Source organism: Homarus americanus, unplaced genomic scaffold, assembly GCF_018991925.1.
Source record: "Homarus americanus isolate GMGI-L3 unplaced genomic scaffold, GMGI_Hamer_2.0 scaffold36970, whole genome shotgun sequence".
In the NCBI taxonomy this organism is placed as follows: domain Eukaryota; kingdom Metazoa; phylum Arthropoda; class Malacostraca; order Decapoda; family Nephropidae; genus Homarus; species Homarus americanus.
In genome coordinates this window covers 3,429,907-3,455,396 of record NW_024740094.1, presented here as the reverse complement: position 1 = coordinate 3,455,396, position 25,490 = coordinate 3,429,907, and the positions used below count along the sequence as shown (strand labels likewise).

Sequence of the window (25,490 nt, the reverse complement as noted above, 5' to 3'; positions counted from 1 at the left end):
ACCTCAGAACCTCTCCATGCTTGCTACTGACCAGGTACGTGTGTGTGTGTGTGTGTATGTGTGTGTGTGTGTGTGTGTGTGTGTGTGTGTGTGTGTGTGTCTGTGAAAATAACAATAGCGCTACTGGCTTTACCAATCATGTTCGAGTGTATGCATTATATATTATACTAGTGGTTGTTCTTCTTAGTCTTCCTTCCATCTTCCTCTCTCTCTCTCTCACTCCTTCCATCTTCCTCTTGGTCTTTCTCTCTCCCTCCTTCCATCTACCTCTTGGTCTTCCTCTCTCTCTCCCTCCCTCCTTCCATCTTCCTCTTGGTCTTTCTCTCTTCCTCCTTCCATCTACCTCTTGGTCTTCCTCTCTCTTCCTCCTTCCATCTTTCTCTTGGTCTTCCTCTCTCCCTCCTTCCATCTTCCTCTTGGTCCTTCCCTCTCTCTCTCCCTCCTCCTTCCATCTTTCCTCTTGAGTGCTCTCTCTCCCTCCTTCCATCTTCCTCTTGGTCTTCCTCTCTCTCTCTCTTCTCCTTCTATCCTTTCTGTGGTCTTCCTCTCTCCCTCCCTTCCATCTTCCTCTTGAGTGTTCCCTCTCTCTCTTCCTCCTTCTATCTTTCTATTAGTCTTCCTCTCTCCCCTCCTTCCATCTTCCTCTTAGTCTTCCTCTCTCTCTCTTTCCTCCTTCCTCTTTCTCTTAGTCTTCCCCTCTCTCCCTCCTTCCATCTTTCTCTTTGTCTTCCTCTCTCTCTCTTCACTCCTTCTATCTTTCTCTTGAAGTCTTCTCTCTCTCCCCTCCTTCCATCTTTCTCTTAGTCTTCCTCTCTCTCTTCCTCCTTCTATCTTTCTCTTGGTCTTCCTCTTTCTCTCCCCTCCTTCCATCTTCTCTTTGGTCTTCCTCTCTCTCTCTTCCTCCTTCTCTTTCTCTTGTCTTCCTCTCTCTCCCTCCTTCCATCTTCCTCTTGATGTTCTCTCTCTCTTCTACTCCTTCCTCTTTCTCTTGAGTCTTCCTCTCTCTCCCTCCCTTCCATCTTCCTCTTGGTCTTCCTCTCTCTCTCTTCTCCTTCTATCTTTCTTTTTTGGTCTTCTTCTCTCTCCTCCTTCCATCTTCCTCTTGGTCTTCCTCTCTCTCTCTTCCTCCTTCTATCTTTCTCTTGAGTATTTCCTCTCTCTCCCTCCTTCCATCTTTCTCTTGAGTCTTCCTCTCTCTCTCTTCTCCTTCTATCTTTCTTTTGGTCTTCCTCTCTCTCCCCTCATCCATCTTCCTCTTAGTCTTCCTCTCTCTCTTCTCCTTCTATCTTTTCTCTTTGGTCTTCCTCTCTCTCCCTCTTCCATCTTTCTCTTGGTCTTTACCTCTCTCTCTCTTCACTCCTTCTGTCTTTCTCAGCAGTGTCAGTCTCTCTCTCCTCCTTCCATCTTTCTCTTGGTGCTTCCTCTCTCTCTCCCTCCTTCCATCTTTCTCTTGATGCTTCCTCTCTCTCTCTTCTCCTTCTATCTTTCTTTTGTGTTCTTCCTCTCCCCCCCCTCCCTCCCCATCTTCCTCTTGGTCTTCCTCTCTCTCTCTTCCTCCTTCTTCCTCCTTTCTCTTGGTCTTCCTCTCTCTCCCCTCCTTCCATCTTTCTCTTCGGTCTTCCTCTCTCTCTTCCTCCTTCTATCTTTCTCTTGGTCTTCATCTCTCTCCCTTCCATCTTTTCTCTTAGTCTTCCTCTCTCTCCCCTCCCCTCCTTCCATCTTTCTCTTGAGTCTTCCTCTCTCTCTCTTCACCTCCCCTTCTATCCTTTCCGCTTTTGGTCTTCTCTCTCTTCCTCCTTCCATCTTCCTCTTGGTCTTCCTCTCTCTCTCTTCCTCCTTCTATCTTTCTCTTGAGTGTTTCCTCTCTCTTCCTCCTTCTATCTTTCTTTTGGTCTTCTCTCTCTCTCTTCCTCCTTCTATCTTTCTCTTTGGTCTTCTCTCTCCTCCTTCCATCTTTTCTCTTGAGATGCTTCTCTCTCTCTCTTCCTCCTTCTATCTTTCTCTTGGTCTTCATCTCTCTCCCTCCTTCCATCTTTCTCTTTGGTCTTCCTCTCTCTCTCTCCCCTCCTTCCATCTTTCTCTTGGTCTTCCTCTCTCTCTCTCTCCCCCCTTCCATCTTTCTCTTGGTCTTCCTCTCTCTCTCTTCCTCCTTCTATCTTTCTTTGGTCTTCCTCTCTCCCTCCTTCCATCTTCCTCTTGGTCTTCCTCTCTCTCTCTTCCACCTTCTATCTTTCTCTTAGTCTTCCTCTCTCTCCCTCCTTCCATCTTTCTCTTGGTCTTCCTCTCTCTCTTTCTTCCTCCTTCTATCTTTCTCTTGAATTATTTCCTCTCTCTCCCCTCCTTCCATCTTCCTCTTGGTCTTCCCTCTCTCTCTCTCCCCTCCTTCCATCTTCCTCTTGGTCTTCCTCTCTCCTCTCTCCCTCTTCATCTTTTCTCTTGGTCTTCCTCTCTCTTTCCCTCCTTCCATCTTTCTCTTGGTCCTTCCTCTCTCTCTCTCCCCTCCTTCATCTTTCTCTTGAGTCTTCCTCTCTCTCTACTTCTCCTTCTATCTTTCTCTTGATGCTTCCTCTCTCTTTCCCTCCTTCCCTTCTTTTCCTCCTTGGTCTTCCTCTTTCTCTCTCTCCCCTCGCTTCCATCTTCCTCTTGGTCTTCCTCTCTCTTCTCTCCCTCCTTCCATCTTTCTCTTGGTCTTCCCTCTCTCTCTCTTCCTCCTTCTATCTTTCTCTTGAGTCTTCCTCTCTCTCCCCTCCTTCCATCTTTCTCTTGTTCTTCCTCTCTCTCTCTCCCTCCTTCCATCTTCCTCTTGGTCTTCCTCTCTCTCTCCCTCCTTCCATCTTCCACCCCCTCTTGGTCTTCCTCTCTCCTCCTTCCATCTTCCTCTTTCTTCGGTCTTTCTTTCTCTACTTCCATCTTTCTCTTGGTCTATTTCCTCTCTTCCTCCTTCCATCCTTTCTTCTTGAGTGTCCTCTCTCCTCTCCTTCCATTTTCCTTTTTGGTCTTCCTTTCTCTCTCCTTCCATCTTCTCTTGGTCTTCTCTCTCTCTCTCCTCTCGCTTCCATCTTCCTCTTGGTCTTCCTCTCTCTCCCTCCTTCCCATCTTCCCTCTTGGTCTTCTCTCTCCCCTCCTTCAGCTCTTCCTCTTGGTCTTCCCCTCTCTCTCTCCCTCCTTCCATCTTCCTCTTGATGCTTCCTCTCTCCCCTCCCTTCCATCTTCCTCTTGTTCTTCCTCTCTCTCCTCCTTCCATCTTCCTGAGTCTTCCTCTCCCCCTCCTTCCATCTTCTTCTTGGTCCTCCTCTCTCCCCTCCTTCCATTTTCCTCTTGAGTAGCTTCCCTTTCTCTCCTTCATCTTCTCCTGGTCTTCCTCTCTCCCTCCTTCCATCTTCCCGCTTAGTCTTCCTCTCTCTCCCTCCTTCCATCTTCCTCTTGGTCTTCCTCTCTCTCTCCCTCCTTCCATCTTCCTCTTGGTCTTCCTCTCTCTCCCCTCCTTCCATCTTCCTCTTGGTCTTCCTTTCTCCTTCCATCTTCTTCTTCTTGGTCTTCTCTCTCTCTCTCCTTCCATCTTCTTCTTGGTCTTCCTCTCTCTCTCCCTCCTTCCATCTTTTCTCTTGGTCTTCCTCTTCTCCCTCCTTCCATCTTCTTCTTATTCTTCTCTCTCTCTCTCCCTCCTTCCATCTTCCTCTTGGTCTTCCTTTCTCTCCTTCCATCTTCTTCTTTGGTCTTCTCTCTCTCCTCCTTCATCTTCCTCTTGGGTCTTCCTCTCTCTCTCCCTCCTTCCATCTTCCTCTTGGTCTTCTCTCTCTCTCCCTCCTTCCATCTTCTTCTTGGTCTTCCTCTCTCTCTCCCTCCTTCCATCTTCCTCTTGGTCTTCCTTTTCTCTCCTTCATCTTCTTCTTGGTCTTCTCTTTCTCTCCCTCCCTTCATCTTCTCTTGATGCTTCCTCTCTCCTCTCCCTCCTTCATCTTCCTCTTGTGGTCTTCTCTCTCTCTCCTCCTTCCCATCTTCAACTTCTTGAGAGTATTTCTCTCTCCCTCCCTTCCATCTTCCTCTTGATGCTTCTCTCTCTCCTTCATTCCCTCCTCTTCCTCTCCTTCATTCCCTCCTCTTCATTCAGTGTTTCTTTCAATCAATTGTTAACATCAGATTTTTATGAACTTCTAAGGTTAGGTTAGATTAGGTTAGTGTTAGGTTAGGTTAGGTTGAGTTGAGTGTTAGGTTAGGTTAGGTTTAGATTGGGTTAGTGTTAGGTTGGGTTAGGTTAGTGTTAGGTTAGGTTAGGTCAGATTAGGTTAGTGTTAGGTTAGGTTAGGTTGAGTTAGGTTAGTGTTAGGTTAGGTTAGATGAGGTTAGTGTTAGGTTTGGTTAGTGTTAGGTTTGGTTGGTGTTAGGTTTGGTTAGTGTTAGGTTAGGTTAAATTAAGGTTAGTGTTGAGGTTAGGTTAGATTAGGTTGAGTGTTGGGTTAGGTTAGGTTGGGTTTCTGTTAGGTTGGGTTAGATTAGATTAGGTTAGTGTTAGGTTAGATTGGGTTAGGTTAGGTTAGGTTAGATTAGGTTGGTGTTAGGTTAGGTTAGGTTAGGTTAGTGTTAGGTTAGGTTAGGTTAGATTAGGTTAGTGTTAGGGTTAGGTTAGGTTAGATTAGGTTAGTGTTAGGTTAGGTTAGGTTGGTGTAGGTTAGGTTAGGTCAGATTAGGTTAGTGTTAGGTTAGGTGGAATTAGGTTAGGTTAGTGTTAGGTTAGGTTAGATTAGGTTAGTGTTAGGTTTGGTTAGTGTTAGGTTTGGTTAGGTTAGGTTAGGTTAGAATTAGGTTAGTGTTAGGTTAGGTTGATTAGGTTAGTGTTAGGTTAGGTTAGGTTAGGTTTCTGTTGTTGGTTAGGTTAGGTTAGATTAGGTTAGTGTTAGGTTAGGTAGGTTAGTGTTAGGTTAGATTAGGTTAGTGTTAGGTTAGGGTTAGTGTTAGGTTAGGTTAGGTTAGCATTAAGATGGTTAATCTCCAGGTGAAATAAGCTGGGATAGGTTAGGTTAGGTTTAAGGTTAGGTTAGATAATCTCCAGGTGAAATAAGCTGGGGTAGGTTAGGTTAGGTTAATCTTTAGTGAAATAAGCTGGGATAGGTTAGGTTAGGTTTAAGGTTAAGTTGGGTTTAAGGTTAAGTTAGGTTTAAGGTTAGGTAAGGTTAATCTTATGTGAAATAAGCTGGGATAGGTTAGGTTAGGTTAATCTTTTGTGAAATAAGCTGGGATAGGTTAGGTAAGGTTAATCTTCATGTGAAATAAGCTGGGGTAGGTTAGGTTAGGTTTAAGGTTAAGTTAGGTTTAAGGTTAGGTTAGGTTAGGTTTAAGGTTAGGTTAGGTTAGGTTAGGTTTAAGGTTAGGTTAGGTTAATCTCCAGGTGAAATAAGCTGGGGGCTAATATTCAGGTGATCCATTCATATTAGTTATACATTACTACACATTAATATACACTTGTGTTCCTTATAGCCAGACTCTCTCAGCCCTGACCCACCGTATTACACCATGCTGTTATTAATGTGTCAATTACGAGTGTATAGATGATGATGATGATGATGATGATGATGATGATGATGATGATAATATGATGATGATGATGATGATGATGATGATGATGATGATGATGATGATGCAGGAAGTAGTGACAATACAAAAATTTAAGTGATTATTTTACCGTTCTTTATGTCTTGAACTGAAGCTGTTTTTAGTGATTCAGGTTTATTGAAGAAAAGAGAGAGCTAATGAAGAACACCACCACCTACAGGAGACAGGTGAGGCATCGTGGAAGGCGGTGCTGGAGAAGGCGGGGTCGTCAATGGAGACACTCAACACCGGGTTTCAAGAGGTCGAGGAGAAGCTAAGACAACGCCCCGTCTACCACACCTTACTGATGGGCGCCACCACCATCCTGCCCAGACTCCTCCGCACGTATCCACCTGTGTTTCATTCTACCAGGTACCACATTATCACGTTCGTTTTAAGGTCATATCAGGTGTGTGTGTGTGTGTGTGTGTGTGTGTGTGGGGTTCCGTAGCTGCAGTAAGTATGGTTGTGTGGAGTGAAGGTAAGGCAGGTGAGTCTTGTATAGCTCATAATAATCACGCTGTGTTGTGGTGGAAGTAAACATTAGGTACTGTTGATTCCTGGTGGTGGTGCTACAGTGTGCTACTCCTCCTCCTCCTGCAGGATGGGTGAGGCCCTGGATAACTTTACCAGTCGTCTACTGCCGGAGGTGGCAGCCCTGTCACCCGTGTGTTGACAGTCCTGCAGGTTGCCTCCCTCATGGCTACCAACATCACCCAAGCTGTTGACAGTAAGTGTTGTATACTGTACAGTTTATACATGGATGTCAACCTTTGTTATGTGTGTGTGTGTGTGTGTGTGTGTGTGTGTGAAGAAATTATGTAATGCCACATAAATAATACAAATGATATCCCACTGTAGAAGATAAAACACAGAATAACGAGAACACTGTATAGTTGGACCGTAGCCCACGGCCCTCTTCAGTAGTGTGAGAAGAACAGTAAGTGACTAAAATGCAAGAGACAGGGTGGATAAGTGAGCTGTAGGCGTAGAGAAGGTGTCGTGGCTTAATACAGCTGCCTGATAAGATTGTCAACAGCTGCAGCATCACCCCTCAGTGGCCACACCTGACAAGAACAATTACAGAGGGAGGTTTTATAGGGGCGTCAAGTAACGTGACCAGGCCACGAGTGACAGGTCTCAGGTAAGGTCTTATGAACAGCCACTGAGGTGATTAAGTCAGGGAAACATCGTCCTGTAGAGATGTTAAAATTTGGAAATTTTCAGTCAAACCAGCCTTCGATTTTTCTTCTAAAACTATAATTAGATTTGCAATTTTTTTTTTTTAGTTTATTGAGCACCCCCCTACATCCTGTGCAAGGTGAAGTGTAGAAGCGCTTACAGCGCCCATCTGGGAAGCATGCTAAGTTCATGCTTGCCTTTATGTCTCATGAATTAAGGACATAGAAGCATGAAGGGTCATAGGTTTTTTGTCAAGGGCGTAGAAGCCTGAAGAGTCATAGGTTTTTGTCAGCAAGTTATTGGAAGCCAACAACCTGAATACAATTCGCAACCTTCGATTTAATGGGCCTTACTTTACTGCTAGATGAACAGGGACCAAGGGGCTAAAAGTGTGTCCAAACAATTTTCCACCTGCCCGGGAATCGAACTCGTGACATTTCTCTTGCGAGGCAAGAGCGGTACCGCTCTACCACCGGCGCCCCCTATTTGCACATTGTGGATTAATCATTCCAGTTTATGGCAAGACCCAACTCATTAGCATATTTTAATACAGCTGAAACTATCTTATGACATCTTTAAGTCCAGTTAACCTAGCACATTAGTTCCTCCTGTCACAACACTGTAATGTACACTTTATGACAGCCAATTACAATCTACAGTACAGTTTACCTTCACTTTTTAATTTGGGGTAAAAATAAAAAAAATAAAAAAATAAAACATTGTTGGGGTAACAGACAACTATATTGTTTATCTTTAGGTGACTTATTTATCAAGTACAATTGTTGGGTGGGTTGTGATCATTATTATTATTATTTTATTTATTTTTTGACAGTGTAGATGAGAGGTGGAAGCCGAGGTATTGTAAATAATATATTGAAGCTACGCCTCTGTATTAGTTGTTGTGAAGAGGACCCCTAGGTTACAGTCGAAGATACAGGGTTGTTTTGTTTCATCTCCTACAGTGATATTTGTATGTGTATATCTCAGTTTCATGTATGTGTATGTGTGTGTGTACCTGTGTCTGCATCTGTGTGAGTATATACGTGTACCTGTATGTTTATTTGTTGATTTATATCTGTGTAAATGTGATTGAGTGAGTGAGTGAGTGAGTGTGTGTGTGTGAGTGAGTGTCAATAACTGAAAGGAATAACTCATCACTGTCAACTCCCTCACACACGCAGTTCAGTTGTCGATGGTTAGGTCCTCGCCTCACCTGCCACCGTCGCCCTCCCCTCACCGTCCTCGCCTCCTTCACCAACTTCTCCCTCGTCCAGGTAAGGTAGTTAATTAACCCATGCTCTCACAGGGAGATATTTCCAACAGCTTTTGTTTAATGTCAATGTGAAAGATTTTAGATGAATTTAATCCGTTTTATATTTAAAGTTTTCAATCACAAGCTGAAGAATTAGGTTAGGTTAGGTTAGCTTTAACATTAGTAGTGGGTTAAAGTAGAGAAGGTAAGGCTAGGTTAGGTAAAATTGGATTGGTTAGATAAGATCCGGTCAGGTCAGATAAGGCTATGTTAAGTGAGGCATGGTTAGATTAGAGTTGGCCAGGTTAGGGTAGTTAATCATCAGGTGAATTAAGCTGGGATCTAATTGTCAGATTATACGTGAAATATCTACAGTATATTTGACAGAAAATATATGTGCAGGGCGGATCCATGGTGGACCTGGGGTCCAGGCCCCTTTATCAGAAAATTCTAATACTTTTTTCTTTAATGCAGTATTGGTTGGGCGAGCTATGTTCCCCCACCCACAACTTCTTGGATCCCCCCCTTTTGATATGCCTGGATCCGCCCTGGTGTGTATAGTCACTTGTCTATCATCTTTCAGGACTTAATAACAGAAGACAGACTCACGACGTGGGCTTGTAGCAGGTCTTCGTGGGTCGATTTGAACGATGCTGATTGGTGGATTTTGAGCCAAGTTCTGTAGTGAGGGCGGGGCTAGAGATCTTGAGCGAATCACAGCACTCCTGAGGACACCGCTTAACCAATCAGAAATGGGTCAGGTGAGTCTCCAAGTCAGGTTAAAGTTACCCCACATATTATATGGAGGAAATTAAATCTAAATGAGCATGTCAGTAAATCATTCCTAAAACAATTCTCCTTCAGATGTACTCCCAGCAGCCGACCAAGCCATCCCAGGTTCTTGAGAGCATCATGAAGTTGTCTGGGGTGATCCACGAGCTACTGAAGCTTGATGATCACTCCCAGGAGGGTGCAGGAGCTACTACCATCAGGACGAGGAGATCCATTATAGAGGGCATTGATGATCTTCTGTCTCGCTTACCGCCTATTGAACATAACAAGCTCAAGGCCTTCCAAGATGATGCTCAACTCCTTAAACATGTCATCAAAACTCTGTAAATTTGACCTCTATTGTGTTTATTATTATTTATTCATTCATTATTATTTATTTCATTCGTATTCATTTTTATTCATTTATTTATCACACACACACACACACACAATACTACTACTACTACAACTTTGTTTTTTATAATGTGGCCTCCAGCCTCCCAATAGCCACACCTTCGCCACCATTCAATTACTTTAATATTAAATATCCTAATACATAAGAAGCTATCCTATCTGTGTTGAATTAGTTGAGCCGCAGATCTATGCTGCATTCAGTGACTGTAGCCTCATAGTCAATATCTGCAGCAGTTGTCGGATGAGAAAAGCTCTCGTGCGCCAAGAAACAGAAAGACGACGAGAAGGACAGTCGACATCTCATCCAGGCTGTAACATAACTTCGGCTTTCTGTTCGGAGATCACCCCCGCGAGTCTGGCGTGAAAACATCTTCGCGGATCCATCCCACCAGAGGTTGTGAACACTAGAGAGTGAAGCTGCCTTGATCAACGATTTGAATTCTCTCCCCATATGCCCTCTTTGTCGTTTTGTTCCTCCTATGTGCAGCATCGAGGCTAGGTTACGGTGACATGCGCCATGGGATCAAAATCCTGATGTCGAAAAGCTCGCTGTATTCGCGTCCAGAATCCTCGAGCACTGACGTCCACACGGGCTTCTAGTGAATGTGTTTTGAAGATCTATCCAGTGGAGGTCGGTTCCACCATGACGTTCAGCAGTTTCACTTCATATTGGCTGAGATCACCACCTCGTCATGCCTCATGCATATGAGCCCTTCTTGCACCATGGCGTGATCGCCGTCATAGAAAAACACACGCATTGGGAGGCAAACCTACTATTGCGATAACGCCCAAACAATAGAGTGGCATCTGAAATTAAGACTGAAACCATTTGCCCTTATCGACGTAGTTAACCAGTTCGAGCGCCCACCTCCTGCGCTTAGCTATTTTTTCAAATTCTACTACTACTACTACTACTACTACTACTACTACTACTACTACTACTTACTACTACTACTACTTACTGCAACTGCGCTATGCTGAATCGGTATGACGATCATCTAGCTATGAAATGGAAATATGAATTATTAGAGATGTTCACTTTCGTTTGAGTTTTGAGGGTAAAGAGGGCGATATGGGACCAGAGTCGTCCAGATGTTGCATGTGGAGGCTGCATCTAGTGCAGGAGGGCGGCGGCAGCGTCTTTCCGGTGTTGGCGTTTGTCTGCCTCGGTATGCAGTCAGGCTAATTCGAAAGTATTGACACCTCGTGTGGTGCTCCTCAAGCGTTACGATATGGGTAATCGACTCCAGGTGAGGGGGTCGTTGGCACCAGGTTTGTCTTAAAGCCTATACTTATCAGTTGCCCGCCGGATTACGTTTACTATTCGTTAGGTGACTGAAAAAATGCTTTGCTTCGAGTCTACTGTCGTCCATGCGGCAACATGGCCAGTCCGTAATTGTTCATGGATAATGGTAGCCTCAAATCTCCTACAGTTGGTGTCACGAAATCTGGCATTTGTTCTCTTGTCTTCCCAGCGAACTTGGAGGATGTAATGAGCCATGATGGTGGTGTCGCTGAACCAAGGCTGAAAGAGAATCTGATCTTACGTACATTCACCTCAGGCGAAGTATATAAGCATCTGTATAGGTGTTCAGGATCTCCGTAAGTACATTCAGTGTGAGCGACAAGAGTGAGTTCTGCATACTGAAGTTCAGTAATGGAAGCTGCCGACATCTTTGTTCCTCCCTGGAGTCGTCTTATGTTGAAAAGACCCTTCACCCGGTGTCCATAGACTAAATTGGCAAAAGGCTGAGAAAATGGAAAGGAGTTGGCCAGTACATCCCTGTTTTACCCTGTTTGGATGGGGAAGAACTCAGACTGGGTGCTGTTGCAGACACCAGTTCATGCCATCGTGGGTTGCCCACAATGGCAATGGGTACAAAACGGCGAGTGTCCACAAGAGCGTCCCTGTTGGGCCGGAGTAAGGTCTTAGTTAGGTCAGTGAAGGCTATACAGGTCACACACACACACATATATATATATATATATATATATATATATATATATATATATATATATATATATATATATATATATATATATATATATATATATATATATATATATATATATTTGTTGTGTGGCTACGTCATTTTAAGATAAAAAAATATATATTTACTGATATTAAAACACCGATTACATCATTTGTGTGTTTCCTGTATATTACCAATACTTCTAGTTGTTATCTCTAGTTAAATATCTATCTATCTATGTTTCGGCGTTCATCAATGCCTTCCTCACCATTTTCGTGAACACGAATCCATCAGTTCTCTCTACCTGTTGATCTAGTCATTGATCCATCCATCAGTTAACCCCTGCCATCCATCAGTTAACCCCTGCCATCCATCAGTTAACCCCTGCCATCCATCAGTTAACCCCTGCCATCCATGTGCCCCACTCTCCTCCTTCCACACACACACACACACACACACACACACACCAGTAAATTAACATCGTATCTTTCAGGACGAGGATCTACCTGAACCAAGTGAGCAACATCCTATTAGTTGAGGATCTGGAAAGAATTAATCCCCACTTCATTCGCCTTCTCACGGATTCCCGGTCTGTGGAGAGGCTAACTGGTCAGTGTTTTCTACAGCAGGTTAGGTTAGGTTGGGTTGGGTTGGGTTGGGTTGGGTTAGGTTGGGTTGGGTTGGGTTGGGTTGGGTTGGGTTGGGTTGGGTTGGGTTGGGTTGGGTTGGGTTGGGTTGGGTTGGGTTTAGGTTGGATTGGGTGGGGTTAGGTTAGTTTGGGCTAGGTTAGTTTGGGTTGGGTTAGGTTGGGTTAAGTTAGGTTAGGTTAAGTTTTGGTTGGGTTCGTTTGTGTTGTGTTTGGTTTGGTTTGTTTTGGTTGGGTTAGGTTGGGTTCTCTACTGCCAGGTGTGGTTAATTACCTGTCTCACATAACTCCTGTTTTAACTTTTCATTACAAATTAATAAGTAAATCTATTAAATAATTTGTCTTTTTTTTATACAGATTATCAGTTTCCCGTTAATCTTTTGTTTAAGTACAGGGAATTTTTGCAAATGTACTGTGTAGGGTGTAACAGTAGGGTGTAGCCAGCCAGGTGCAATAACCCAGCCCGTACACTCCCCAGGGCTGGCGGCATCAACTCTACACTCCATCATACAAATATCGGCCGTCACCCAACACCCGTGGGTCGCTAGTGATGTCCTCCTCAGCCAACACCTGAAGGAGCTCCTCTTCACCGTGTTGCCAAAGGATGCGTGAGTTGATGGCCGACTTTTATCATATAAGCCATATATATATATTATGGAAGATGGCTGTAAAGATGGCAGTCGTTTTAGTGGGGAGAATATTATAAGTGTTGTTTATGTTAACTGTTCAAAACAAAGTAGCTATAAAAACAATGTGGTTTATTATCCCTGAGTGTATGATTGATAAGTAACAACAACCACATTAGCAGAACTCAAGTGTATCTTGTCATGACTGTTGCTGGTACTTGCCCTTATCGTGAGTACAGTAATACCCTCAGGCGAGTTGCTCACCCACACCCGTAGTGCAGATTTGCACTAAGTGACCTCTTGACCCCAACAGTATAGCTTGACTAGGGTATGCCAGGGTGACCTTAATAATGCCACCATCATTACCATTGTAGAGTTATCATACAAACACCAACACACAGAGGCCGCCTTACTTAAAGCTTTAGGTCAACATATAACGGACTTCTCTCTCCTTATAGTCTGTTAGATGGGGTGTTGCATCTAACGGGTCATCAATAGAGATTTTCTGTATATGGTATTTTCATGTTGTGCTAACTGGCAGTGACTTGTGTTGACCGTCCTGCAGGATGGAGGTGGTGGAAAATGTGTATGATGTGCTGGAGATCCCTACTGTCATGGCTGCTCCTCCCTTCCCTCAGCTGGTGGGGGTCCTCAACGCCTCCTACAACATCCTCGACAAGGTGTACAGTAAGTACCTCACAAGCTGGTGTATGCTGCTTGTACTCTCACTGTTTTGTGGTACAGTTTAAATTATATATCTACCTGTGTGTGAGGAGCTAAGTGTTGTATGTTTGTGCTACAGGTGCGGGTGACCCCTGGGCGTGGTGTGAAGGTGGGTGCCCCTACACCACTCCTCTTGTAAAGCAGGTGGGAGTACTGCCACGCCTCCTCGCCATCCCTTACCTCTGGGGGATCACCGGTGTTACCACGGTTAGTAGGGGAGACCTGGGGAGGGAGAGGGGCAGAAATGCAATAGGGATAGAATGGGACCTGTAAGATGTCATTGAATGGGAAAGACAAACTTAAAGATGGAATGAAAACCATGACTCATCTATAAGATAAAGTTTGTGTGTTTATATATTATCAGATGCTTTTTCTTATTAGTTATCAAAAACTTTGATACAGTCAAATGTTGTGTTGAGTTCCCTGGCGTTTTGGGGAGACCAGAGCCTTTATTGTACTGTAACCCAGCAACCTCTTCCACAACAGAACATGATGGCACTCCTGACCAATGAGACGGCGTGGCGCTACTACCCCTGCAGTGACACTACCATCACTGATCTCTTCCCTCCGGCCTCCACTGTGGGTGACCTCCCAGCATCCTGGTCCCAGCTGGAGACCATCAAGAAGGACGTCCAAGGCCTTGAGCGTTACTTCTGTGAAAACTTCACCGCCATAACTGATGAGCTCACCTCCGACACACAGTTGACCCAGAGTGTGAAGGCCCTGGTGAGTGGCGGAACAAAGCCATGTGTCTTGATTTTAATACCAGAACAACAAAGTTTACTTTTGAGACAGGAAACTGAGTACAGTACAAACAGCCCAATAAGTAAATACTGTATACAGTCTAACTTACCCTACCTTTTCTTGGGTCAGATTGAGGACCTCTCTCCGGGGGAAGTGGACGTAGGCTCCGCCCTCCGTCTAGTGAAATCCTTCTCTAGGCTCCTGACCTCACGTGATCCTCGAGACATCCTGGATGTCTTCACCACATCCTGGGAGACAACCATCATACAGGAATTCCAGGACTCCTTTACCGAGGTGGACGTGAATCCCCAAATGTACATGAGGTGAGAGAGAGAGAAAGAGAGAGCACAGTACTTGAAATCTTTAGTCTTATAGAGAGTAGTAACTTTAATTCATAAGGAAACTTGTTCTGTCTTAGTACTGGATTTGTTGTTTACATAGAGTAATTGTTATCTTTATGTTATAAGTCTGTGCCAGTACATGTCATATATCTGACAGCATAGAAACTTGGAGTAGAGCAAATGGATCTCGGTAAAAGATCTCAGATGATAATCAAGCCTATCCTAAAGCAACCTTACCTACCTGAACCTAATCTAATCTAACTGAGCCTACCCTAATATAACCTAACCTTACCATCCCAAGAGAACCTAACTTAACTTACCCTAACATAACTGAACCTGTCCAAACCTAGTCTTGTCTTGCCATGTTTGATCAACGTAACATTACCTAACTGTACCCAACACCAACCATTAAGTAATATAACTTCAGCTGACCGACAATAGCCCCAGCTTGACCTTACAACTTCAACTAACTTTTAATCTTATCTATGATAAACTCTACCTAACTTAATCTAACTATTACTAAGCTTAACCCTAACTAAGCTTTCGGTAACACTACCTTAAACTAACCTCATCACAACTTAACAAACACCAAAACATGTAGTTCATCCTGACAGTGATGACACAACCTAACCTAACAGTAGCTTAGTCAAGTAAACTTTACAGATATTAACGTGTCTTTTTGACTTGCCTTATGCAGGATGATGCTGGAAATGGTGGACCAGGTGATGGTATGGATGGGGAAGGAGGTAGGGACACAGCAGGTGGCCAGCACGGTGCAGTACCTCATGTACCACACCCACACTGTCGCCACTGCACTCACTCACCTCCTACAAGGTATCGAAACTTACTCTTGTTTACAATTCTTGACTTAGATTATCAAATTCATTCATTGATTTTTTATTGATTTTTTAGTCATCATCGAAGGTTTAAAAGAGCATCTTCATGTGACAAACTTAAAATGGCCTTTGATACATGAATAGCATTCATAATGGTATACATGTATTGTTTACTGAACACACAGACTTTAATATACTGTAGTGTTTAATCAATCCCATTAGGAGAAAAATACAGCACAAATTTACGTAATGTCGACACAAGACTTCAAGCATGTAATTAAATAGATTAATGAGGTATTGAATCAATTGTCAAAGACTCATGTTAAAGGATACAGTATTTAGCGTATGAAGCTTTAAAAATCATCATCCTCAGAGGTAAATTATTATGTTTTGTAGCTCATGACAGCCAACAGTCAGTAACTCTAGTGTCACATACTGCACATGTCAACTCACTCTTGAGGTAAGAAAAAATTACATCTGCCTCAGGCATGTGTACATACATGAACACCTGTCGTGAACAACACAACTTTAACGGATGTGCAACAACTTGAGTCTGGTGACTATAAATTCATGTGTTAATTCATTTCTCTGTTGGGGATAAAAGATGCTGTACTTCTATATAGTATTCAGTAAAGTCTCGGTGTAATGTGGATGATACAGGTCTTTGACAGCAGTGTTTGTGTCATAACTTAAGGTTTTATTAAAACTTCAGTTTTTGGTAAAGAAGTTAACCTAAATATCTGAGAATCTGGGTTGATATAGTCGATGACAAAAGCTGAACAGAGGTACAACAAGTTTACCTGTGATGAACAAGTGTTGTTTCTGTCAGCAGGTGAGGAACTGACGCTTTCTTCACTGATGACTGTCCAGGAGGACTTCCCGCCTCTACAGCTACTCCGTCAGGGACCCGTTGGTACTGCAGACTTCCTGCTAAAAGAGTTGACCTCTTTCGCCACCTCTTTCGTCCTGGTGAGTGTGTCGTGTATAATGTTGGTGTTTGTGCACATCTCTGCTCTGAAAACAAGACAACACTGAGCATTGTGTCTGATTTTGAAAATAAATTGGAGGTTATTATTGCCAACATTATGGACACCTTTGCTTGTTCAGGATGTCTACTAGTCTGGAAAAGTCAGGGAATTTTACAAATAAACCTGGAATTTTATGTGAATTCAGTTCAACTTAAAAATATTGCTATTTTGACAGCCATTATACCATAAATTAATGTACTATATAATAGTATAATCGGTAAATAATTAAATTTTTAGGAACAAATTTCAGTAAATAGTCCACTCCAATAACTGAATTGTTTGTATACCTGTCATCTTTCATGTTAGTGATCAAATAACCAAATATAATAGGACTGTTATACCCATTAATTCTGTGATGAGTATTGTCAGAGATGAATTGTTCTTATAATTAAGTGACTTTATTTAAGTGGATTATTCTGCATATTTATCATGAGTCTTATAGGTAGATCAGGGGTGTGATTTTTCGGTTTGGGCCGGATTTACGGCTTTTTTGGAACGTCCAGGTCGACCCACGTGAATCGCAGAGATCCGTGGAAAAAAATATCCTGATCATAGCTGGTTGAATAAAATAGTCAGTCCGGTAGCCAGTGGCAATAAAAAAAAAGGATGGGTAAGTGACCTATCATATTGAGACCCGGCAGAGAATCGGCTGCTTAAATTTAGCGCCGGGTGGACAGTCGACCGAAGCAATGACTCACACCCCCAGTGGACGGCGCTGGTTTTATTCTGTAATAACACCATCGGGTCAGCGCCCATTGGTTGGAATTAATTAGTCTCACACAGTCACGCTGCGCTCATGAAAGACTATAATAATAGTGATGGGTCATGGCTGCCTCCCAGTCCCTTTAACCCACCTACCTTGTTAACACTTCTGAAAGGATATATGTATATTGTATTTTTTGAAAATATGTAGAGAGGTATATACTATCTTATGCCCCCACTGACATTATGTAATAAATTGTTATGTATCAAGACTTAAGTACATCACAGGTGTAATTAATACTTCAATAACAGAGCTGTATATTTTTTGTCAGATTGGCTTGGAGTTGGTCACGAATGGGTCTTCAATTTCTTATTATCATATGTATCATCTTTAAATTTCCCAATAGTATTTACATATTACTGAAAACTTCTAATTTTGTTATTCTGTCGTAGTAAATACCGAGTTAATGTACCTGGAACTTTTCATATTTACACAAAAAAAAATGGAAAAACCAGGGAATTTTTTGTCTGGCCAGTAGACACCCTGTAGTTCCTGTCTGTATAAGACAATATATTTGTTAAAGATTCTCCTGCAAGAATTTCTCGTTGACCAACACATGGGTGTTGCCAACAGCCATAAATACAACATCGAGGCTTTTATGTAGGATTTCAATGTAAAAATCAGTGCACCAGTATATACCAGACTTAATCATTTATTCACTCAAAGGAAACTAAATGTTCACGGTCTTGATCCACTCTTATATTTAGACCTGATGAACACATACATTAGTAGGTGTGTGTGTGTGTGTGTGTATACATTCAACACCTGTATGTTGACATAGTGTCTTCAAATATATGACATAGTCAGCCACTCTAGTATACACAAAACAACTTAACATCATGTTCTCTGTTGGCAGGTTGAGCAGAAAGAAACATGGGTGGAGTGGGCGGCTGGTGCGTGTAACAGGAGTGTGGGCGTGAGTGTGGTAGTGGAGGTGGTGTGTCACTATGTCTTACACCCTCACACACCTGATGTTGTCTTCTCTAACTTGACCACAGCTGTCATCAAGGCCCTGGTGAGTACAGTACCTAGGAGGGAGGGGACCTTCCTCACTCACACTCCCTCGTAAATTCTTAATCAACCCACATTTACTAACACTCCTCAACATAATATTATAATTACTATCAGTGGTGGAGTGGGGTAATAGTGTGTCTTATGTGTCTCTTATACAGAGTATATATAAATCACTGTAGGTGCGCGTGATCTAGGTATATGCTGATAACCACAAGGAAAGAAGAAAACACGAAGTTCCCAAGCGCTTTCGTGTAATTCACATCTTCAGGGGTGAGTACAGACTGAAGAGAAGTACAAAACAAGGTGTATATATACAGAGAAGGTGAGACCAGGTCCACAATGGTCAGGTATTAGGTAATGACCCTACTATTTAAAGATGTGAATTACACGAAAGCACTTGGGGACTTCGTGTTTTCTTCTTTCCTTGTGGTTATCAGCATATATATACATATATATATATATATATATATATATATATATATATATATATATATATATATATATATATATATATATATATATATATATATATATATATATATATATATATATATATATATATATCCTGAGGTGCCCTGACATTTGTGATACTCATGGGTGAGGTTCTCCTCGTGTGTGTGTAATAATAATAATAATAATAATAATAATAATAATAATAATAATAATAATTAACGGTTTATTGAAAGAGCATAGCAGCCAGAAGGCTGAAAATATACAGTTACATAATTGGGGAATGGGTTTCGATTTACAAATAATATACAAGTAACATAAGTGATACAAATAAGATATATAATAACTAGGTGGGGAAAAGCTCAAACTACAGGGCATTTCAACATAGTGACAGTGCAAAAAGTAGGATTTACTGGGAGTGAATACACTGGTTGATTACAAGTTATTGATAATTTTTACAATGGTTGGGACTGGGCTGTTCTTATAGCGATCAGTTCGTGCTCGTATGGGCTGGATGCGGTTGTGGTATCGAACAGCAAGTCTCGGGCTAGGGATCTCAGGTGGTAATAGGAGCCGGTGTCGAGAATGGTGCAGAAGCTTCTTACCAAATTTGCAGATGAGGTCGTGGTGATGGTCAGTGAGAGTCGAAAGGGTCAGTGTGTTGAGCGCTTCTTGATATGTGGAGTAGGAAGGGGAGAGAATAATCTTGCATGCCATCTTTTGCACTTTTTCTAGGTGTTTACGTTGTGTGGCATTTAGGGAGGAAGACCAGGTAGGGGAGGCATAGGTGAGCTTGGGAAGTATGAATGTTGAGTAAACACTGAGGAGCTCGGGCGCAGGAACTCCGAGGGACTTGAATCGGCGGAGGAGGTGGAGACGGAAACTGGAGGATTTGACAACTTCACTGACGTTTGGTTTCCAATTTGGTTTGTTGTCTTTGGTGACGCCGAGGAGCTTAGTGGAATCTACAACCTGGAGTGTGTTGGGACCTAGAGTAATGGAAGGGGGCGGGACAACGTCGGAGGAGAGGTTGATGTGCATAACCATGGTCTTGGTATGGTTGATGGTGACGTGGTTGTTGGTGGCCCAGTTTTGGAGACTGTTCAATAAGTCCTGAAGGGCGGTATAGTCGGGAGTAGAATGGTGGAGTCGTCGACATGTTTCCAGCGAGCAGGGGTTTCTCTTAGGGCATCATTGATAAGCATAAGGAAGCATAGTGGTCCCATCTTGGTGCCTTGGAGGACGCCACAGGTGAGTGACTGAAAGGTGGAGACAGCCCCTCGGAAGCGTACAGCTTGACGTCGTGTGTATGTGTGTGTATTTTACAGTGATTAGCCCACCCGGGCACAGGTTACTGACCCACATCGGGGCCCGGGGGGCGAAGATGTAATAATAATAATAATAATAATAATAATAATAATAATAATAATGATGATGATGATGATGATGATGATGATGATGATGATGATGATGATGAATATGATGATGATGATGATGATGATGATAAATAATGATGAATAATAATAATAATAATAATAATAATAATAATAATATAATAAAGAAAAGAAAAAAGATCAAAAGTGAGAAACGATATGTGATTTGATTTTTTGATTTTGCCGCTTACGGCAGCTACTTTATTGTGCACCCCATACCCATCCTGTGAGCGGTAACGCAAAAGGATTACAGAGTAGAGTTTACAACGGGCCATAATAATTAACCCCCGTGGTCAGGATATTATGGCACTGAATGTTACACAGTATTTCAATACACTTTGTTTAGTTCTATACATAAAGGGTAACTTATTCACAAATGCGTGAGTACAGGCGTGTGAGGCAGTATGTCTGGCCGCACACTTTGTTATCGTCATTTGCGTGAGAGTATTCAAGCACATTGTGCATTTGGTTCTATACACGAGAACTGATATAGATACTAAGGGCAAAAAAGTGGATACGATATGTGTGTGTGTGTGTCCCTTCCCTCCTTCCTCCTACTCTTTCTCTCTTTTCTTCCCACCTCAATCCCCCTCCCTTATTATTTTCCTCCTCCGTCTCCTTTCTCTCTCATTCCCTCCTTCCTTCATCCTTCTTCTCTTATTCCTCCATCTCGGTAAATTCCTGGCTCCACCCCATAACAAAACCTCGACTAGCACTCAGTAGCAATCAAAGACTAAAATAAGAAAGACGGGAAAGCGTCTACCTTTACCGATTAAAAAACGTGAGCCACTGAGCTCCGATCAACGCCATCTGTTGGCAACGCGGCTAACTAAAGACCCTGGGCGCGTGAGGGTTGCGTGTCCATGTTTCCAAGGTAACCGGCGGAGTGAGCTTGTGTTTACGTTTTCACGTTGCTATATATATCATCTAGAATTTACTGTGTGATATTGTATGTGTGTACACATTATGAAGTTCTTAATGTGTACACATGCACACATACACACTGACACACACACATACAATATTACACAGTAAATTGTATCTGATCAATGATATACAGTATAGAAACGTGAAAACGTGAAACAAGCTCAGGGTGATCTGTTTTTGTACCTGTGCATACGGCACACCGGTGATGGTGACGCCCAATCATGGTTAAATGTCCCGGTCTTCATGTAAACCATGGGTCCGCAACCTTTTATACTAGTCGACCACATCAGCTGGCAAATAATTAATCAGCGATCGGCTGCAGCTGTACTCAGACAACAAAAGTCAACAACGCATTCCACAGGATTGAATGAGCAAGCAGAAATGCAGGACTATATTTTACTATAAGAAAAATTATTACAAACAACATACATATTTGAAATACAAAAAAACAAGAGAGAAAAGTACTTTACGATATATTGTAGAGCAGAAAAAAAAGCCTTGTGATATTTTTAGAATAAAAATGTCTTTCAGCTGTTGTTATAAAGTAGCATAAAGCTGGCTTTTTGCAATGCAAAATAAGGGTTCACATTCCAAATACAGATACACAGAACAATACTAAAACTAATGTGAGGGTTGAGCCTGGATATGATTTGCAATTTCAGCAAAATTTGGTTTAAACTTGGTAACAGCAGCCTTTACAAGTTCTGTGGTGTGAATGTTGGTGAGCTTTGAACGGTACTTGTTTCCACAAATGTAAGCAAATACAGTTCATATTGTTTTACAATAACAAAGAATTCCTCTTCCCAAAGAGGGTTAAATTTGCGATTTCCTTCTGCAATTTTTCGCTTCTTTGTTGCTGGAGGCGGCATGTTTCCTTTCAGGTCTGAAACAGAATACCTACAGTATATTACAGAACCTTTCCCTGCCACTTGACTAGAATCACTCATATTTCAAAAAAGTATTAATTGTAGCAGTTAATTATAGACACAGTGATAGGCTAAAGCTAAATATGTTGTAGGTTATCCATTAAAGGTAAACAAAATGCTACCTAGCCTTGCTTTCTGCTGGCCCTAGCAGACGAAGCTTGTCATCAAGCAACTTGTCCCTACACACAGCTGTGATGAATGCACAAATCCCCTCGTGTTTGTTATAAAAATGTGTATGACCATCGTAATTCCAGTGCAGTTATCTGAAATATCTGCGGTAGTGGGCGTAGCCGAGTAGCTATCAGTTGATGCAGTTTTGAGGTAGCAACAGACGAGTTGCGATAACACACTCTTTTCCAGGGCCCGATTAAGCTTAATAGGAGTCTGAGGCACAGATCAACTTGGGGCCCCCTACTCTCAGGGTTATATATATATATATATATATATATATATATATATATATATATATATATATATATATATATATATATATATATATATATATATATATATATATACCAAAATTTATCAATGATTTCATCATTATTAAGCTTCTGCAAAATAACTCATTCAATGTTCATAAGAGACAGAAACTTGAGACGTTGCTAGGATATCGTTGAACGAAGTTCATGTTTTATATGCTTCAACTTCGAGAATGTTTGGATTTGGGGGCCCCTTAGGGTCGGTGGGCCTGAGGCCAGTGCCTCAAGTGCCTCATGGTTAATCCGGCACTGCTCTTTTCTTTTACATTACGACTAAATAATTCATTGTTATATAAACTACCTTGTTCTACATACATTCACGATTAATTTATACTGTTATTATGTATAAAACTTACCAATAATTGGGGCTGTGCAAAGAAAACTAGGGAGCACTCAGCGTGGAACAAGCCCGGGATGACGTCATGGTTTGTAGTGGAGCGGCAGCTATCAACGTCCACCGGCAAGTCGCACGAGTCCCTTGCTCGCGGTTAAAACTTCCAGTCGCATAGCCCGAATTTTGAGCGTCGTTCAGCAGGCCCCATGTATAACAATTCCCGGCCACATACGGCCAACTATATGCTATGTGGCTTACACGGTTCTTGCCTTACTTTCCTGTCTTCTTATTATAGTCTTTGCTTTACCAATAAAAAAAGTGAGCCACTGAGCTTTGATCAACGCCATCTGTTGGCAACGCGGCTAACTAAAAGCCCAAGGTAGCGTGTCCATGTTTCCAAGGTAACCGGCGGAGTGAGCTGTGTTAACGTTTTCACGTTGCTATATATATCATCTAGAATTTACTGTGTGATATTGTATGTGTGTGTGTGTGTTTGTGTGCGTGTACACATTAAGAACGTCAAGGCAAAGACGTCAAGGTAATATTATTACCTTGACGTCCTTGCCTTGACGTTCTTAATGTGTACACATTCACACACACATACAATATCACACAGTAAATTCTATATGATCAATGATATATAGCAACGTGAAAACGTAACACAAGCTCAGGGTGATCTGTTTTTTTTTTGTATGTATGTACACGGCACACAGGTGATGGTGACGCCCACCCTTGCACACTACCGCCATCCGCTGACTCCGCCACCAACTATGCTATGTGGCCTACGCGGTTTTCGCCTTGCTTTCTTATCTTTCTTATTATAGTCTTAGGGTAATAATAAACAAACCAGTTAAAGGGCTCTACTTCACTATTTTACCGCCATCTGTTAGTGAGGGGATGGTCTACCTCTACCAATTGTCTACCAGTGTCTCAGTTTTCAGGTGACTTCACTATTAGTTTTATCCTCTTCGCCTTACCACTGATCGGCTCGTTAACCTCTTGGGCAGTCGGTCGTCTTTATTACGCACTGTTGGCACGTACTGGGCATGCACTGGCACCTGAACCTGCTCCAGTCCAGTGTTGTTTAGTTCACACTCTTTGGTTTACAGTTACGTGTATAATGAATAAATGTTGAATAATTGCTGAAAAAATGTGTTCCAAATTTCAAGTTTGTGTGGTGTTAAATTCTTGTGATCACCTGAAGATTAGACCCCAGTTTATTTCACCATTTAGGTTAGTTTTGTTAAATTAGTATCAAAATATAGGTGCTGAGTAATTACCCAAATGTAGCCGCAATTAAGTCAAATAATGGTCCTACATGAATAAATCGGACTGCCAATCACTTCTCGACTGTTATTTGGTGTCACGAAGTCAAAAAAAATTGGTAAACTTAATTTAATCTGAGTTAATAGATCGAGTGCATGTACCTAACCTAACCTAACCTAACCTAACACAACTCAGATTAAATTAAGTTTACCAATTTTTTGTGACTTTATGACACCAAATAATAATCGAGAAGTGATTCACAGCCCGATTTACGCTTGTAGGACCATCATTTGACTTCATTGCGACTACATTTGGGTAATTACTCGCTCCCTCGGTACATGCACGCGATCTATTAACTCAGATTAAAGTAAGTTTTCCAATTTTTTTTTACTTTGTGACACCAAATACTAGTCGAGAAGTGATTGGCAGTCCGATTTATTCATGTAGGACCATTATTTGACTTAATTGCGGCTACATTTGGGTAATTAGTCGGGCCGAAAAGGAATGCAATTTCATGCTGTAGCTCTCTCTTATCAGTGATAAGCAAGGGATAATTTTGCTAATAGTCACTTTAATTATAATAAAGAATAAGAAAACTGGGTATTATTGCTTTTAATTGCCCACAACTTTTGTATTTTTTTAATGTCCGGTACCTATCGTGTAGTTTAGACACTGAAAACACCTCCAACTGGCTGTGAATGCTGATTAGCGCACAAGTATTAGGTCACATCTGCACTCATGCTGATTGGTGCACGTGACTATGACGTCACTTCAACATTTAAGCTGATTGGTCAAATGGTTAATATATAGGACTAACCCGCCGGGCTGCACAGTGCTGATGAGGCCGTATCATCTCACGTCCAGAGAATGACTCAAATGTCACCATATCATAGTAAGTTCTTTATGTTTAATATACCGGGAAGTTAGGTAAGGTTGGGTAGGTTTGGTTGGTTAGGTCTGTTCTTCATAACCACAAATGTTAAGTTGCGTTTATTTTAAAAAATAATTACAAGTGTCCACAATAATATAGCAATGAAAATCCGGCGTTTTTATTATTGTTTTAAATCAATTTCGCCCGCGGGTTAGTCCTATATAATTACCGGTCAAATATAAAATAAAGGGTAAAGTAACTCGAAAATTATAAATGGGGATGGTGGAGTAGGCCCGGCTTTTGTCTCTAATAACATGGCCTTCATTGCCACCTTACAACAGCTTCGAGGTCAACCAGGACATTGCCTATCTGACTTGTGATACAGTTTCTTGTTGGATGAATATAATAAGTTTATCATTCTGAATTAGATTTTATGAAGGATAACCTGAAGATTCACCCCCAGCTTATTTCACCAGATGATGAAACACCCTATGTTACCCAGAGGGGTTAAGTTAGGATAGTTTAGGTTAGGTTAGTATTAGGGTGGTTAATCATCAGGTGATATAAACTGAGGTAGATTAATCTTCATATGATCTATATTTTATTTTATTTTTTTACGGGGAGTAGTCCTGCCGGGCACAGGTCACTGACCCACATCGGGGCCTGGGGGGGGGCAAAAATTTAATAATAATAATAATAATAATAATTCAGATAAGTAAAATTTTTAATAAAAAATTAAAATAAAATAATAATAATAACACTGCAATAATAATAATAATAATAATAATAATAATAATAATAATAATAATAATAATAATAATAATAATAATAATAATAATAATAAATCATAAAGAAATAAAAAAATAAAAAAAGATCAATAGTGAGAAACAATATATGTA

The 25,490-nt window shown here is 41.7% G+C and overlaps 1 protein-coding gene across 2 annotated transcripts in view; it reads left to right on the top strand.

Moving 5' to 3' along the window:
* Nucleotides 1-6,262: 6,262 nt before the first annotated feature.
* LOC121875159 (phospholipid-transporting ATPase ABCA1-like) overlaps nucleotides 6,263-25,490 on the top strand; it is a 157,731-nt gene continuing 138,503 nt past the window's right edge. The window contains exons 1-13 of one of the 2 annotated variants that reach the window (XM_042379592.1): nucleotides 6,263-6,319; nucleotides 7,953-8,045; nucleotides 8,607-8,784; nucleotides 8,888-9,138; nucleotides 11,675-11,790; nucleotides 12,306-12,435; nucleotides 13,019-13,140; nucleotides 13,256-13,383; nucleotides 13,663-13,902; nucleotides 14,050-14,243; nucleotides 14,959-15,095; nucleotides 15,930-16,066; nucleotides 17,745-17,903. In XM_042379592.1, the coding sequence (XP_042235526.1) occupies nucleotides 8,776-8,784; nucleotides 8,888-9,138; nucleotides 11,675-11,790; nucleotides 12,306-12,435; nucleotides 13,019-13,140; nucleotides 13,256-13,383; nucleotides 13,663-13,902; nucleotides 14,050-14,243; nucleotides 14,959-15,095; nucleotides 15,930-16,066; nucleotides 17,745-17,903 (1,623 nt within the window). In that variant the 5' untranslated portion in view covers nucleotides 6,263-6,319; nucleotides 7,953-8,045; nucleotides 8,607-8,775. Of the gene's footprint in view, nucleotides 6,320-7,952; nucleotides 8,046-8,606; nucleotides 8,785-8,887; nucleotides 9,139-11,674; nucleotides 11,791-12,305; nucleotides 12,436-13,018; nucleotides 13,141-13,255; nucleotides 13,384-13,662; nucleotides 13,903-14,049; nucleotides 14,244-14,958; nucleotides 15,096-15,926; nucleotides 16,067-17,744; nucleotides 17,904-25,490 lie in introns of both variants that reach the window. The other variant, XM_042379591.1, reaches the window with a different exon arrangement.